Source organism: Sceloporus occidentalis, unplaced genomic scaffold (assembly GCF_023333645.1).
Source record: "Sceloporus occidentalis isolate IW3139 unplaced genomic scaffold, rSceOcc1.0.p SCAF_8, whole genome shotgun sequence".
NCBI lineage: Eukaryota > Metazoa > Chordata > Lepidosauria > Squamata > Phrynosomatidae > Sceloporus > Sceloporus occidentalis.
The window spans coordinates 53,693,057-53,708,511 of NW_028316988.1; the positions used below are offsets into that span (position 1 = coordinate 53,693,057).

General features: G+C 39.9%; 1 protein-coding gene across 11 annotated transcripts in view; it reads right to left on the minus strand.

Moving 5' to 3' along the window:
* LOC149308930 (glutamate receptor 3-like) overlaps positions 1 to 15,455 on the minus strand; it is a 201,266-nt gene that overhangs the window by 44,867 nt on the left and 140,944 nt on the right. For all 11 annotated transcript variants that reach the window (XM_089536721.1, XM_089536722.1, XM_089536719.1 and 8 more), the window contains 2 exons: positions 11,764 to 12,140; positions 803 to 1,001 (listed from right to left, as the gene is read on the minus strand). In XM_089536721.1, coding sequence (XP_089392847.1) covers positions 803 to 1,001; positions 11,764 to 12,140 — 576 coding nt within the window. The remainder of the gene's footprint in view (positions 1 to 802; positions 1,002 to 11,763; positions 12,141 to 15,455) is intronic.

The window sequence follows — 15,455 nt, forward strand, 5'->3', positions numbered from 1 at the left end:
TTCTGTTCCAGGGGTGGAAGGCTTCAGGTCTTCCCAGAAGATCTGGAGTAAGAGATAAATATTTTTAATGCATGTTAAGGTGTCATACCCCAGATCTCATGCTGTATTTGCTGGACATCATTCGAACTGTTTGCACCAGAATCTGGGGAGATTATTGCACTACCCTTTTCCATCCTTCCATCCCGACCTTGGCGCAGGATGAAAACTTTTAAGTATGGATTTTATCTCACACTTCCGTGCCCAGGTCAGAGGCATTCCATACCTGATCATGGTATCCCATACCCAATCTGGACTTCTCCGGCACTTTTTGAAAGAACGGGAGTTCCTTGTTCTTTGAAAAGAACAGGAGAAGTCCAGTTTACGTACAAGATGCCTCCAACCAGGGCATGGAGGTGTGCAATAAAATTCATGCTTAAAAGTTTTATTTCTGCACCAAGGTCGGGACGGAAGGATGGGAAAGGGAAGTACAACAATCTGCAGGGTTTGAGCCATGTGTTGCCTGAACTGGACACAACCAGAATGGGCCTTTTCACCCATGCAGACAAAGCCCAAGTAGACCCTTGGAATCAGCCTACATGTTGATGTACCATTCAAAAATTGATTCAATGGCTTTATCCTTAATGTGACTCATCAAGAAGATCCAGGCTACTGTCTATATTCAGAAGTCAAGAGAGGACAGCAAGGATAGGGGTTGCATTTTCTCCTGCCTTCACAAGTTCAGATACTTAAGAATTTCATGACACCATTTTGGCTTTAAGAACAGTAACTTTAAAAAACAAACAAACCACAACATGAAACTTACTCTAAAAAATTCTTTGGTTGATCCTGAATCCAAAGTTCCATAGGCTATTTCAGTCTGCTTAGCCAGGTCTTCAGCACTTTCTATGGGTGACACCATCCTTTCCACTGTGAGGAAAGCCGCAAGGTTGGCAGTGTAGGAAGAGATAATGATGAGAGTGAAGAACCACCAGACACCTCCGACAATTCGCCCTGAGAGAGATCTAAGAAAGAGGAGATCTGGTTATTATCACTTGAAGGTGGTCTCCAGTCTCCTTTGGAAAGAGAAATCACATGTTGGCAAGGGCTGGTAGGAGAGGACATAAAGATGCAGATGCCAGTGTTGCCCTTAGAAGAGACCACAGTTTTATCAATAATCATGACACTTAACCCTACCCACCCCTCTTTAAAAAAACTATGGAAGCCCAGTGGGGAAGAAAAGGTTAGAAAACTTACTAAGTTACACAAGTGGGCTGGCATGGCTAGCTACGCACTAGATACCCTGGAATTTCTAGTGTCAGCTTGAGCCACACCTAATGGCAGTCAGTTCCTTCAGGTGTAAAGATACCCACCTTGGCTATCATATTTCAGACAGCTATATCTATTGTTCAGTGATAGAATTTGAGCTTTTGTTTTCATTCTCCTGCTATAGATGTATCCCAGCTTAGTATGATTTGGCTTGCTTCTCCAAGCATCTTTCACTGAATATCCTGATAAGCCTAGTTTACATGGCTGAGCTGGGATTTGAACCCTCATCTTTAGAGTAGTATTCCAACATTGAAACGACTACACTCTCTGGCTTGCAATATGCATTTTGTGTATTTTGGTCAACCCAATAAAGGAATCATTGTTTTGTGGATTTTGGATGTTATTGTCCAGATCTATTTTGCTGTTCTATGTAAATAAACATGTAATATATACAATGGATAGAACTGTGTGCCTTAAAAAAGGAGGTAAGAAAAGAAAACAGCTGGAGCAAGCCTTCCTGATCTGTCCCTATTGGGACTCTGAGAATCCAAAACCAATGCAAAATACTATGTTAATTAGAATTTGCATGTCTAAAACCTACTGTTCCAAATCATGCATATTCCTATTTAGCAATCTAGTCTCTGGCTGATTTCCATTTCAGCCAGCATTGTTACAGAGAATTGCAAATATTTAGTCTCTTCTTTCCCCTGAGTAAGTTTATAAAAATGCAAAAGAAAATTATAATAAGCCACAGCGTTGTAAGATGCCTTTCTTATCACCAGAAATAGACTAATATGCATTTACTTTTATGACTCAAGATATACTGGGAGGCAGAGAAGCAGCTTCTTTGAATCAACCCGTGCTTTTACTGTAGTCCTATTCAGAAGTCAGTGCTCATGACCTGGATCAAAAAAGGCAGAAGGAATGGAGCTGCACTAGTTAGACCCGTTCAGTGGCATCACTAGCTAGGGTGTCACTTGGTGTAGAGGGCTGCCAGCCAGGGGCCTGCTAACTCGGAAGCCTGCCCCCTTCCCTAGCCACCCAGTTGCCCATCACCTGGCCAGACCCTGGAAGGATTGTTGGACTCCTTTGCCTCCACTCCCTCCCCAGATGCTGCATCACCCTGCCTGGTCAGACAATTGAGTCAATGGAAGGGGACAGAAGGGGGACATTCACCCCTTCTGCTGCTCCATCACAGGGCTTCCTCCCCAGGCATGCATTCACCCTTTCTGATCCAAAGAGAGAGGAGGGTCCAGCAGGTGTCACCCCTACTCTGGGGTGTCACCTGGTGCAATATACACTCCCCACACCTCTTAGTGACACCTCTGGTCTTGTCCTTGATGCCATTCCCCCAGTGTTTCTGCATTAACATAGATCAGCCCACATGCAAACACCACGTTATTCTGGCACCTAGGGCCCCCTTTTCAGTTGAGGCATGGAGAATCACTCCATGAGCAATTCTTCTTTAAAGCAAAAAGCATAGGCCGCATGTGCCTTATTTCATTAAAATGTATGAAAACAAGATAGGGTGGGGTTTTTAAAATCAAAAATGGGTTTCTGGCCACTTACTTCAAATTTCTGATTTGAAGGGGAAAGCTTAAAGTGAGCCACAGTGGATCCAGAGGATGGACAGTTGCCCTGGGGCTGCCAAAGCTGCTGTCTTCTAATTTATATATCTCCAAAGGGAATGCCATTGCGTGTGGTATAAGATTAGGGTTTCTGATTGAATGGAAACTGCAAATACAAAGGGTTCCCCTTTGAAGACATCCACACCAATCTGCAGATACTGCACAGGAGGCATGACCCCAGTTTCTACTCACACACTGAATCAACATGTGAACACTAATTTCTAATCAGGGCCATATTGCTCCAATTTCATATTTGGCTGAAATCCCCCCCCCCCCCACACACACACACCTGCATTCTGTCAATCATGCTGTGGCCACAATCCCTTCAGCCTAATAAACTGGACAGAGATTTCCTCATCAAACTTTAGGAGAGGACACATGAGAATTTTCAGCTGATAGTCTGTGCCAATGTTCCACTATCAGTGTTCTCCTACCATCCACTCCAGTTACTGGTAATAGCAATAGTACTGAGCATTCTGTGAACCAAGGCAGTCTAACTGGATCTCCAACTTGGTAGATAGAAGACAAATCTAAGGCCAGCACCACTAGCATGAGTATGATAAAGGGACCACATTTTCCATACCTGAATGTAGGTCAGTACAGAAGCCCACACATGAATATGATCTGCAATAATGACCTGTTAAACTATTATCACAGTTGTTACAGAAAACAGGAGACACAATACTTTTTTCTGAGAAGGTGCCCCATCATTCATGTCAATGTTGTGTTTGCAGCCTAAGCAACATTGATAAATCCACCATTTTGCATTAATGTAGCGCACCACAGACTGATGGGTCAAAATGGTAATTCCCATGAGTCATGTTATAGATGAAGATCATTTACAATGAACATGCATCTTCTTCCAGACCAAAATTTCTTTTTCCTGGGATCCTTCATTGTATGGTCACTAAAGAATATTAACGGAAAATTGAATATAAGCCTCAGACAGACATGCGAAACTCAGCACAAAATAATTAGCTGCAATTAAGAGAAGTCTTGCAAAGGAAAAATCTTCAGCGGTCATCATCAAACATATATACATTTGAAAGAAAATTTGATGCATGGAGTTGAAGTAGTAGCAGGTTAGCAAAAATGACAAAATAGAAACATAATACAATAAACATTACATTTTCTTTACACATATGCTCAGATTTGAAAGAAGGGTAAACATCTAACTTTACTCTTGACTATGACTTGTTCCTCTCTGAATCTCTTTCTTTAAACTAATTACTTTAGGTATCCTGTTCTGCAACCCTTTTCTCTTACAGAAGTCAACACATAGTTCTAAAGACCTAAATCCATAGATTAGACACAAATACAGTAAACTCAGTGAATCCGTGAAATTTACCTAAGAACTGACTTATCAAATTCTCATTGATTCATTGGATCTACTTTGGTTGGGCCAACAACTGGATTCAGGCAAATAAATTCTTATAGGATCTTGTTGAGGAGGCAAAATATATGGAAACTGACCAAGAGTAGAAGGACAACTCTAAAGGATCTAGAATTCTAAGTGGATGTTGGCTGGGCATCTCCTTCTCAAACAGCAGATTTCTCGTTTACATGAGAACATTTTTTGAAAGTGAGGTGATTTTCAAAAGTGACTTGTGACAAGAAACAGTAGTCCCTTCCCTTATGCGGGAGATCCGTTCCAGACCCCTCCCCATGTAAGGGGAATTCTGTTTATGCTCAAGCTCCATTACAATGAATGGGGCTCATGCACGCTGTGGCGCACACACCATTATCCCTTCCAGGACGAGTGGAGCCTTCTTCTGGTGTAAGGCGTAAGGCACGCCCGCTTTATACTGTACATAGGTGTGTCTATGTGTCTAAGGGGCACTGTGCATCCAGTGGGGCCTTAACACATTTCAGGTGACATCTGACCAAAAAACGAATACATTCATGATCCAATCAGTACTAATCTAAACCACTTTGATTTCAACAGGTTTACTCTAATCACTATTATGTATCCAAAGCAATATCTGGGATAATTCATACAAAAGTTTATAGAATCATAGAACTGGAAGGGCTACATTCCCATTGCAGTCATTATATAATTCAAGCTAAAAACCTCTTACTAAATAGCAAGTACATTCTCCGGAGTATCCACACATCAAATACTCGCCAGTTACAAACTTAACTAGCAGTCAGGATCTACAGAAAGGCTGCTGAAGATCCTATATTAGTAAGTCTAATAGAGCACTCTCCCAGAATTGTCTGTACTGCACTCATTCATTTGATAAATAATATATCCCAACAAACTAAACAGCAGATAAATAAATCCTCTTAAACTACAATATAAAAATCTATGACCTCTTTTATACCTTACAATTGCCACACCTTAATACTGCTTCATCCCATAGAAACCTAAGATTAGTAATTTCATGAAGTACAGCAATCTGAATTCTCTGCAAGAGTTCTAGTGCCTCACTAGTCTACAAATCTTAAGATTTTGTAGGAGGAAGCCATGGCAGTTAAAGTGGTGTCAAACTGCTAGACGCATGTAGCATGTGGGGGGGGGGGGGGAGAAAAGAAAGAGAGAAGAAAAGAAAACCTATGTGTTTTGTGATGATATGTTACAAAAGTTTCTTCTGGACAAACAAAACCAGTCACCTTTGTGCAGGACAACAGACAGCAGCCAGGATCCACAGAAAGAAGTTACTTAGTTAGTTGCATATCCAACTGAAATTTCTGATGGCCATCCCTTACTTATATCCTCCAGTTTTCAAAGGAGAAGCACTGTCGGAAGAAACAAGCGTTTGTTCTGCTTTCTATGTGGTTTGTCTCTTTGGGAATGGGAATTCCTAATCTGAAATTAGTTAACTGATGTTTGGCTTCTTTTGTGCTCCTGTTTCTTCCTGTGGTTCACATAAACTAGAGTATCTGGCCATGATGATGAGAGCTGGAAAAAAAGCACGAGTGTCCAAAATATTGGATATACATTTCTAGGACAACACGGTTAGTATCCATATCTTCTTTTTTGACCATGAAAGACCTTATGAGTATGTAGCATCCGTATTTAGCACAATCATCAACAATGTAGATGCTACCAACTGATATTATTTTTCTTCATACTTTCTTTTATGATGATACAAATGGAATCTTCCCTCTCTCAAACAATGCTTGTTCAATCTGTATGTCAATTATTAATATGAATTGCTATTTGTAGATCCAGCAAGGGCCAAACTGGGCAGTGTGAGATCTGCTACCAATTTTTCTGGAAATTAAAATAAAAACAAAACAATTGCATCCTGGAAAACTGATTTTCCACCTTGGACTGGACATAGGCTTTCCAATACTTCCCCGGTTGTTGCCCCTGCATTAAATATGTCTCCTTCAGATCTTCCATCAAGCAAGTAAGGCAAAGATCGGCTTTGAGGTGTGTGTGAAAGAGATTTTAACTGAAAACAACAACAACAGTGGAATGCCATGATCTCAGTTGGTTAAACCCCCATATGTACATATATAAACAATCTGAGCACAGAGGATCTTCTTTACAGATATTCTCATTCATGTCTAGTTTGACTTTATGGTGCCATAATGAATAATAGATCTGTCGTAACTAAATTACTAAAACCTTCAGTCTGAACTATGACCAGGGCTTGGATTTTTTTTTTTAGAAAAATCACAACTGGCCATACTGGCTGAAAGATTCCAGATGCTGTATTCCAAAAAGTAAATTTGTCACCCCTTGTATATATATGCATATATATGGAAAACCTGATAAGCTCCTCCAAATCAAAATGCTTGAAGGAAAATTGTTCCTTATATAAGCCAGCGACTTCTACTACAGCTATCAAGCCTTGCTCCATGTTCCACCGCCTTCAGGGATGACAGGGTCTCAGACAAAGATCTTTTCCATCATGGCTCACAGATTGTAGAATTTTCTCCCTAGAGAAATCTATGTGATTTCCTCTCTAATGGTTTAGATATGAAGAGGGTAGTTTGGTTTGATGTACTTTTTAATTCTGCTGCTATATTGTGTTTTATTCACCTCTCTTTTAAAGTTCTAGGCTTTTAATGTTCTGAGGTTTTTTTTAAAAAAGAGTGTTTACTGTTTTTATTTTGATATGCCATCAAGACTGCAAGCTGCCTTATGAGCTCTTTGGGGTCAAAAGGTATGGTGCCACTGCTCTTATAAAAGAAATAAAAGAAATCAATTAGTATTTGTTTTGAAGTATGGAGAAAACTTTTGAGTGCTTCCTCTCCATGGAAGAGCAATGAAAATCTCCAGATGGTGGGGAAGTTGGCTGCAATTTCAATAACATCAGTTACTTTTAGACTGATGTGTATGTAGCAATGTCTATTTCCTCTAGGACTTCCCAAAGCATCCTAATTTGAGAAATGCATGAGAAGCCAAGAACAGCGAAAATAACATAATGAGTAGAAACAAAACAAACAGGATGCCCAGAGCTTTCCATGTGATGTCTCATGCTTATTTTGCCGGTCCTTTAATGGGTAAACACATGGTCAACAGCAATTTAAATACTACAATTACACACTACCTTAACAGTAGGCAAAGAGCAAAAAGTTGAATTACTGGGTTCAGGGTAGAACTGCAAAGCACTTCACACACAAGGAGAAAGCTAAAAGGCTAGTCATATACAGCAGGAAAACAGGACAGAAATTTGTCTGGAAAGTGACAGACTTTCATAGGTAATGCTGTACCTGATCACCTAGCCAACATCCGTGATTTGGCTTCACACCAATCTGGGGCCCATCTGACCATAGGCATTGATAAGATTTGAGTAGAACAATAAATGATAAACCATACTACTGTGGGCTGGAGTCTTGTTCTCATATGCTGGCTTGCAAATGTCCTTTTTTAGTTGCTGCAGCTCCACTGGCAATGACCCTTGCTTGTGTCACTTACTTCTCCTTGGTCTGGATACTCTCCAAAGGGATTTAATGGCAGGGTTTGGGTGGTAGTGGCCAAGGAGCAAAGAGGCAGGTGGTGCACCTGGAGAAAGGAGGCAGGATCACAGCCTATGTCTCTTTGTAACACCGCCTCGATCAACAGGGAGAAGCCGGATATAAATAAAATTATTATTATTATCATTATTATCATTATTCCTCTGTGTGAGAGAGCCTAGTGTTTGTAAACAATCCCTACCTTCCTTTTTGCCAACACGTCCATGTCCCATGTGCTGTACAGACTCCCCACTAAGAGAATGGGTAGGGGATGTTTTATTTGGTCTGTGCAGACAGTTGGTGGCATTGACATGGGCCAGAATATTCCAGGATAGCAATGTCCCCCCCCCCACTCCATTTCATAGGCACTCCCAGTGTAACACCTGTTGGCTGTTTATACAAGTGTCCTGTTGTGCTGCCTAGCACAGCAGCTGCTGCAACAAATTGCTTGCTCTGAGGCCGAAGTGCAAGCAAAAATTGTTTTATTCAGACGGCATTTAATGCATAATCATGGGATGGCTTCCATATGGGGTGTTTGCTATACAGGGTGTGTACTGTAGCTTTTAATGTATGTAATTTCGCCCTGTTTCTATTTGATGTTTTTAAATCGTTTTTAAAACTAGTATTGTAACACCTTTTAAAATGTTTTTATTCGTGAGCTGCCTTGAATCCCCTTCTGAGAGGAAGGCAGCCTAAAAATGAAATAAATAAAAATAAATAAAATACATGTGGTGTCCAGTGTTAATCATATGGCAGGATGCCTCATTCTGATCTCAGAGTGAGTGATTTGTCATGATGGCAGCAGAGTGGGGCACGTTGTAGACAGTTGCCAGGCATCACAACCGAGGAGATCCAGAGCAAAGGGTGAGCTATTTTAATCCATCATGAGGGGTATATCCTGGGTTTAGTGCTGAACTGGCTGGATATCGTTCAATCTGTTTGCACCAGAACCAGGGTTTGGCCCATGTGCTGTCGAGACTCCCCACTAAGAGGATGAGTTGGGGAAGTGGATGTTTTATTTGGTCTGTGCAGACAGGACCCAGGGGGGAAAGGAGTTAAATACAATTCAGCATTACATTTGAACTTTAAACTATGGTTTAACCTACCTATGGGTCTATTGAAACAAGCATCATTGGGCCTGAACAGACAGGCCAAAATAAAACTGCTTCTGGTCACTTTGGAGGTATGCTGTTTAAATGATGCATGCGTCCTAAAAGGCTGGAAGCCACACCAAAGCCATCCTTCAGTCCTAATGACTGGAGCTCAGCTTTGGTGCAGCTTCTGGTCTCTTAAGATGCATGCAACATTTAAACAGCATACCTCCAAAGTGACCAGAAGCAGCTTTATTTTGGCCTGTCTGTTTGGGCCCTTAATAAACTAAGGCCTGCTTCAGTAAATTAATACTGATCACAGTATGTACTACAAAACTACAGAGAATTAAACATGATAGCAAAAGTGTCTGACATTTCTTTGCAGCCACGACAGAGGAGGAGTGGTGGGAGTATCCTGTTTGAGGCTTGTTTATATAATCATAAACCATACTTTATTGCTGCATCTATCTGAATGCAGTCACTATTTCCTATTTTATTAGCGTGATAATATGCAAATTAACTCTATCTGTTTTTAAATACTGTTATAGGTTCATGTTTTATGTAAATATGTTTGCATTGGCTTGAATGCATATACAACTAGGATTTTCCCCTCTGATTATTTTAGAGGAAGAGAAAATTCACAAAAGATGACTATATCCCAACAATGCAAGAAAGCCATGATTATAACTCTATACAGATTTCATCAACATGTTGTAACAATTTGTGTTAAAATGCATTTGGCTTTCCACAGTCCAGTCCAGCTGAACAGGGTAAATCTGCAATTCTGTCAAAATGGTTACTAGTTTATTTATTTTTTTAATGGAAGAAAATTCAACAACATTCCATTTATAAGAAGGATTGCTGGAATGTGCTAGATTAATAACTTTTATACAAAAAGTTCCTTGTGAATAAAAAAAAAAAATCAAACCTATAAATTACAAAGAAAACATGGATTACATCTGTACCCATGATAAGTGGAAAGCAGGATGTCAAGAACAAGCAAGGCCTTTTGGTACTTTAAAAAAGCAAATCTTTATCCCATTTGCTTTTCAGAGGAATAATGATATCTGAGAAATAATTACAGGAACAGCCATGGCTCAGTAGCAGACCACATACTTTGCATTTATAAGATTACATGTTCAGACCACTTAAAAGGATTTTAAATTGAGAGCATAGCCACAAAAACCTACTGTCTGCACTCTCAAAGAACTGCTGCCACTCAGTGGAGACTATACTAGTCAACAGGGACCAATAAGAGTTAAACCTGGGTAAAACATTTTATTTATGGCTACTAGGTTGAACAACAATATATTAATGCCACTATCAGATACAATATTTTTTCCTGTTGGTACAATAATACCCCAAATCCACAAGGTGATAGCTTTATTGAGCCAATGAAAATGCATACAATATATATTGCAAGTTTTTGAAGCCCCACTGGCTTCTCCATAAAACAAAAGTGTTAAAAATCATACGGGGGGGGGGGGGGGGGACTGATGATATTAGTCACAGGCCTGCATTTTGTCAAGATGTCGTTGTTGGTGTTCTAAGTTTGGAGGGATATCTATGCAGGCAGACCACTCCTCATTTTGACCACAAAATACTGGGAGACAAAGCATTTTGAAGTCCACAGAATTTAAATTCCATTAGCAAAACAAAAGGTACTTCCTATTATACCCAGGATATCTCAGCCCAGACTGAGGACTGAGAAGTTTAAATTTCCTGGACTTCCTGATGAAGAAGCCAGTGGAGCTTGGAAAGCTTGCAGCATGTTTTATGCATTTTGGTTGGCCCAATAAAACCATCACTTTCTTGTGGATGTTATTGTACTTTGCTATATGGCCAATGTGATTACCCTTCGATATGTCTCTTGCTGGTAGTTAGCAATCAGTTTACTTAACTGTTTTAGACAAACGTCTCAGACATTTGGAACAGGCAAAGGCCAGCCTATACTATCTCTATTTTTATCCATGTTGTCTTTGCTATATCTTGTAGACAACTCTCTGTGTGAAGGCACTGAAGAAGAGTGATTTTCCATCTCACTACAAGTATTCAGTTACATTACGTGGTGTTGTTTTGAACATATCAAACTACACACATTTCACTATCTTGCTGGTTCATGTGGATAGAATAAACCAAGCACTGTCCAGTATACCCAGAGGTTTTTCCACTACAACAGCTCTGGCTACCTGAATTGCATTGAGAAGACCAAGGGAATAAAGCAAATTCACTTCACTAAACAAAAGACACACAAAACAACGAATAACAGCTATTAGAGGGCATGCACAAAGATATAAGTATATTCCAAGTAACCATTAACAAGGAAGGTAACAAATGGAAGGTTCATAATGTTAAAACAAATAAACAAGACAAAAGATGAGAAAGAAAAAAGAACCTAAAAGGTCAGCATGCATGGATTTTTAAAATGCTGTTGCACATGGCATTGCAAAGAATGATCTCTTGTTTTCAATGCAGAAATTAAAAGTGTTATATGCACCAAGAAGATGACCGTAAAATGAGATATGCAGCAAAAACACGGTAACCCTCCAAGTACTACCGAAAGATGTAAAAACCCGATGCATTTTACAGTCTCAACATGGTGTATATAAGTTCTGGAAGAAATGAACAAATGAAGGGCACCAGAAAGCAATGCCCAGTCTTGGACTTTTTTGCAGATGGGGGGCATAGGTGGAAGTGAACACTGTCAAGAAATTATGGCTTAATGGAGAAAACTTAGCATTGGATGGAATGTCAAAATAAAATTTAGATTAAAAAATCAGAAAAACATGTTTTAGAAAGAAACATATATGCACCATGGCACCAGCAGACGACCATAAAATGCAAAACGGTGATGGGAGTGTGATATGAGAGGAAGCAAATAAACAAACCTTGGAGAAATATCGCATCCTTGCTGCATAAAGGCACCCAGGGAAAACCAAAGGCTGTTAAATATTCCAAACTCATTTGGAGGGTCAGGAGGATTTTGAGGGTCTCGTGGCTCTTCTTGGTTGTCTTCCAAATGCCACTCGTAAGGGCTGAATCTGCTGACTAGGAACAGAACCACGCTGACGCCAATGTAAGCAAAGACTATACACATCCAAATTTCATAGGCCAAAGGGTCCAGGAAGGAGAAGACACCTGGTTTAGATTTCTGGGGCTTCTTGATCATGATAGAGATGCCCAAACTCATAAAGGGCTTGGAAAAGTCAATGACTTCTTCGCGGACCAAGGTTATTGTCAGTGGGGCAACAGCTATGTCTGCTCTCTGAAAAGACAAAATACACAGAACAAAGGAAGAATTACAGGAAGACATCCCAGACAGCTTTAAAAATGAAAACTAATTTACATGCACCTTTCAGATAAACCATATTAGCTCTTAGGTTAGTTTTTTTTTAATTCTGCCCTAGGGAAACTTTTCCTCATATTTACAGAATGGCTGCTCTTGTTGGGATGTCTTCTTATGTTTCAGCCTCCTGGAGTCATCAAAGCTTTTGTGACTTTTACAGAATTTGCAAGAAGTCTGGAGTGCATTCATAGCACCAAGTTTAGCTCATGTGGGGTATGAGCCATGTCACTTGGGCTGCCTTCATCCCAAACAAATGGACAAAACAGCACATATCCCAACCTACTTATGGATACATGTTGCAGGAGATGGTAGTGACAAACAGGTTGCTTTTTCATATTTCTTTCAAAGAAACTTGTTCACCATACAGAATATTCTCAACAGTCTTTGATAAGCTCCTAAAACAACACAGGGATTTCTTTGAACACACTTGGAAAATCTCTCAAACTGATTCACATATCTCACCCAAATAATCCTTAAAACTACCTGTTTCCACAGTCATTATTATGTTGATTCACATACGGTAACTGTTATATTACTTCACATAGCTCAGGATTCCTTATACATTACCCCCTTAACTTTTATATTACTGACCAAACCCCAGAATGTCTTAATTACTTCATATATGTTACTACAGTATTTTTCCTCATTATTTGGTATATCTCAGGATTCTTTAGATTGCCCCATTACCTACATAACCTCTATTTATTTACTTTATTTGTTTTATATTAGTCATATTATTTACTGTACATATTCGACTATAAGTTGACCTCATGTATAAGTCAAAGGCGGGTTTGGGAGCCAAAATTATGGATTTTGATATGATGTATGGATAAGTCAGGGCTGAAACTTAGGGATGTAAAGGATGAAGCAAAGGAAAACAATGACAAAGAACTCACAAAATTCCAGCAGGCATAAATGTTTGTACTCATCCTAAAGGCTGGATGGAAGAGAGAATAGATGTGGGGAGCAATGCTTCCAGGTCACATTATGTTCTTGCATATGCCCTAGATTTGGCCCCATGACGGCGCTTCCCGCCCGTCTATATCGGGCCACAGTCTTTCAGATAATGTGGACCTAAGCTGTATAGAACATTATAGTTCAAGACCAGCACTTTGAATTGTGTCTGGAAACAAACCGGTAGCCAGTGAAGCTGTTTTAACTGCACTTGCTGAAGTTTCCAAACAGTTTCCAAACGCAGCCTCACATAGATTGTGTTACAGTAGTCCAAATGGGATGAAATACAGGGCATGCGGCGCTGTAGCCAGATCTGACCTCCCAAGGAATAGGCACAGTTGGCATATTAGTTTTAGCTGTGCAAATGTAATCCTGGCCACTTTTCAAACCTTGGCATCCAGGCTCAGAGCTGAATCCAGGAGAATACCCAAGCTGCAAACCTGAGATTACAGGGGGAGTGTAACCCCATCCAGCACTGGCAGTCTATAATTCACATACGTAAGACTCTGTAAATTACATCACACATCTTACCTTAATGTTTTACCTTAAAATGTAAAAACAACTATTATTCACCAAAAGTTATGAAAGGTATGGAAATCTTATAGTGATATGCCTTTACCATTTAAGATTGCACCAGCCATTGCCCTCACACATATTCAGGATTATTTTTGATCCATAATAGTTAGAAAGGTACATTTAAAAATTCAGGAAGCTGAATTTAGAGATAATGCTGTATCCTCTTCTTTCTCTGCACTTCCATGGAATACATCCTGCCCAAAGAATACATCTTCTTTGGGAATGGGATGTGGGCAATTAATTCCATATTTTGATCTATTTTCAGGTTTTGATGTGGCATTAATTTTGATGGATTTTTCCTTTATTTCGGACAAAGACTAACGAAGGAATGAAAACACAGTAAAAATAGTTTTTACACCTTTACTGAAGGCAAGAATAATCCTCAAAGAGTAGTGACCCAAAAAGCAGGGTAAAATGAGGTTATGCATGACATTGACACAGATTTCTTATTGGGGAGAAAAAAAAGACACCATTCAGTAGGTGTCAGAAGAGATGGGAATTCACCCGGGAAGATGGTATGACTCAAAATGGAAAAAGCTTATGTAACAGGATTACTATGCTCTGTTCAGCAAAATCAGGGTTTCCAGGTCTTCAGCATTTGTAAATGATATGAAGGGTGCTTGAAGTAGGGGGTGTGCAAGAAAGTAGGTTGGCGAGACCAGGGCCATTTTTAGGCACTATTTATAACTCTCCACTCAGTTAGCACTGTAGCACTTGGATATATACCTCTTTCTGCCTCCAAGGCCTAAACCAGGGGCTAGCCTACAAGTTTAAAATAATCTTCATTCCAGTCAAATAGAATGTGATCCGGCCACCTAAAGTTCACAGGAGTTCAGGCTTTTTGCATCCCCTCTGAAAAACTCCTCAAACTCCACAAATAATAAAAAAAAAAGGTTCCCAGTTTTTTTTACCAGCGTATCTGCTGAAATGCATCTTATTGCACATGTGGCCCTCTGTCTGCTTCACATGCCTTTGGATGACTGCACATTTTTGGCAGATGGAGGATGAATAGATGCAAATAGATGCCAATTTGCACAGGAAAGTGAAGATAATTAACCACAAATGCAAATGTCCAAAAATGCACACCAATTCAGATGGTACAGTCGGCCCTTCTTATACACTGATTTTTTATACACGGTTTCAAGCATACACAGTTTGAAAATGTTAAAAAAAAAGTATAAATTTCAAATATCAAGCCTTAATTTTCCATTTTTTATAAGGGACACCATTTTGCTATGTCATTATATTTAATGGAACTTGAGCATCCACGGATTTTGTTATACATGGGGGATCTTGGAATTAAACCCAAGCATATAACAAGGGTCCACTGTACACTTATGTGTCGACTAGCCCCAGGAGAAGTAGGCTGCATCTGCACTGCAGAATGAATGCAGTTTAACACCACTTTAACTGCCGTGGCTCAATGCTATGAGATCCCAATTCTGGGATTTGCCATTTTGTGAAATATTTAGCCTTCTTTGTCAGAGAGCTCTGGAGCTACAACAATCTACAAAGCCCAGGATGCCATAGGATGGAGTCATGAAAGCTAAAGCAGTGTCAAACTGCATTAATTCTGCAGTGTGGCAGCAGTCTAGTCTGTGGAGACTGGAGTGTCTGTTGGGTGAAACACTTTTCTTTTAACCATCCTGCCAGACTTGAATTTCCTAGCTTTACAAGCAGCTTTGATTGGGAACAAAAGACTTT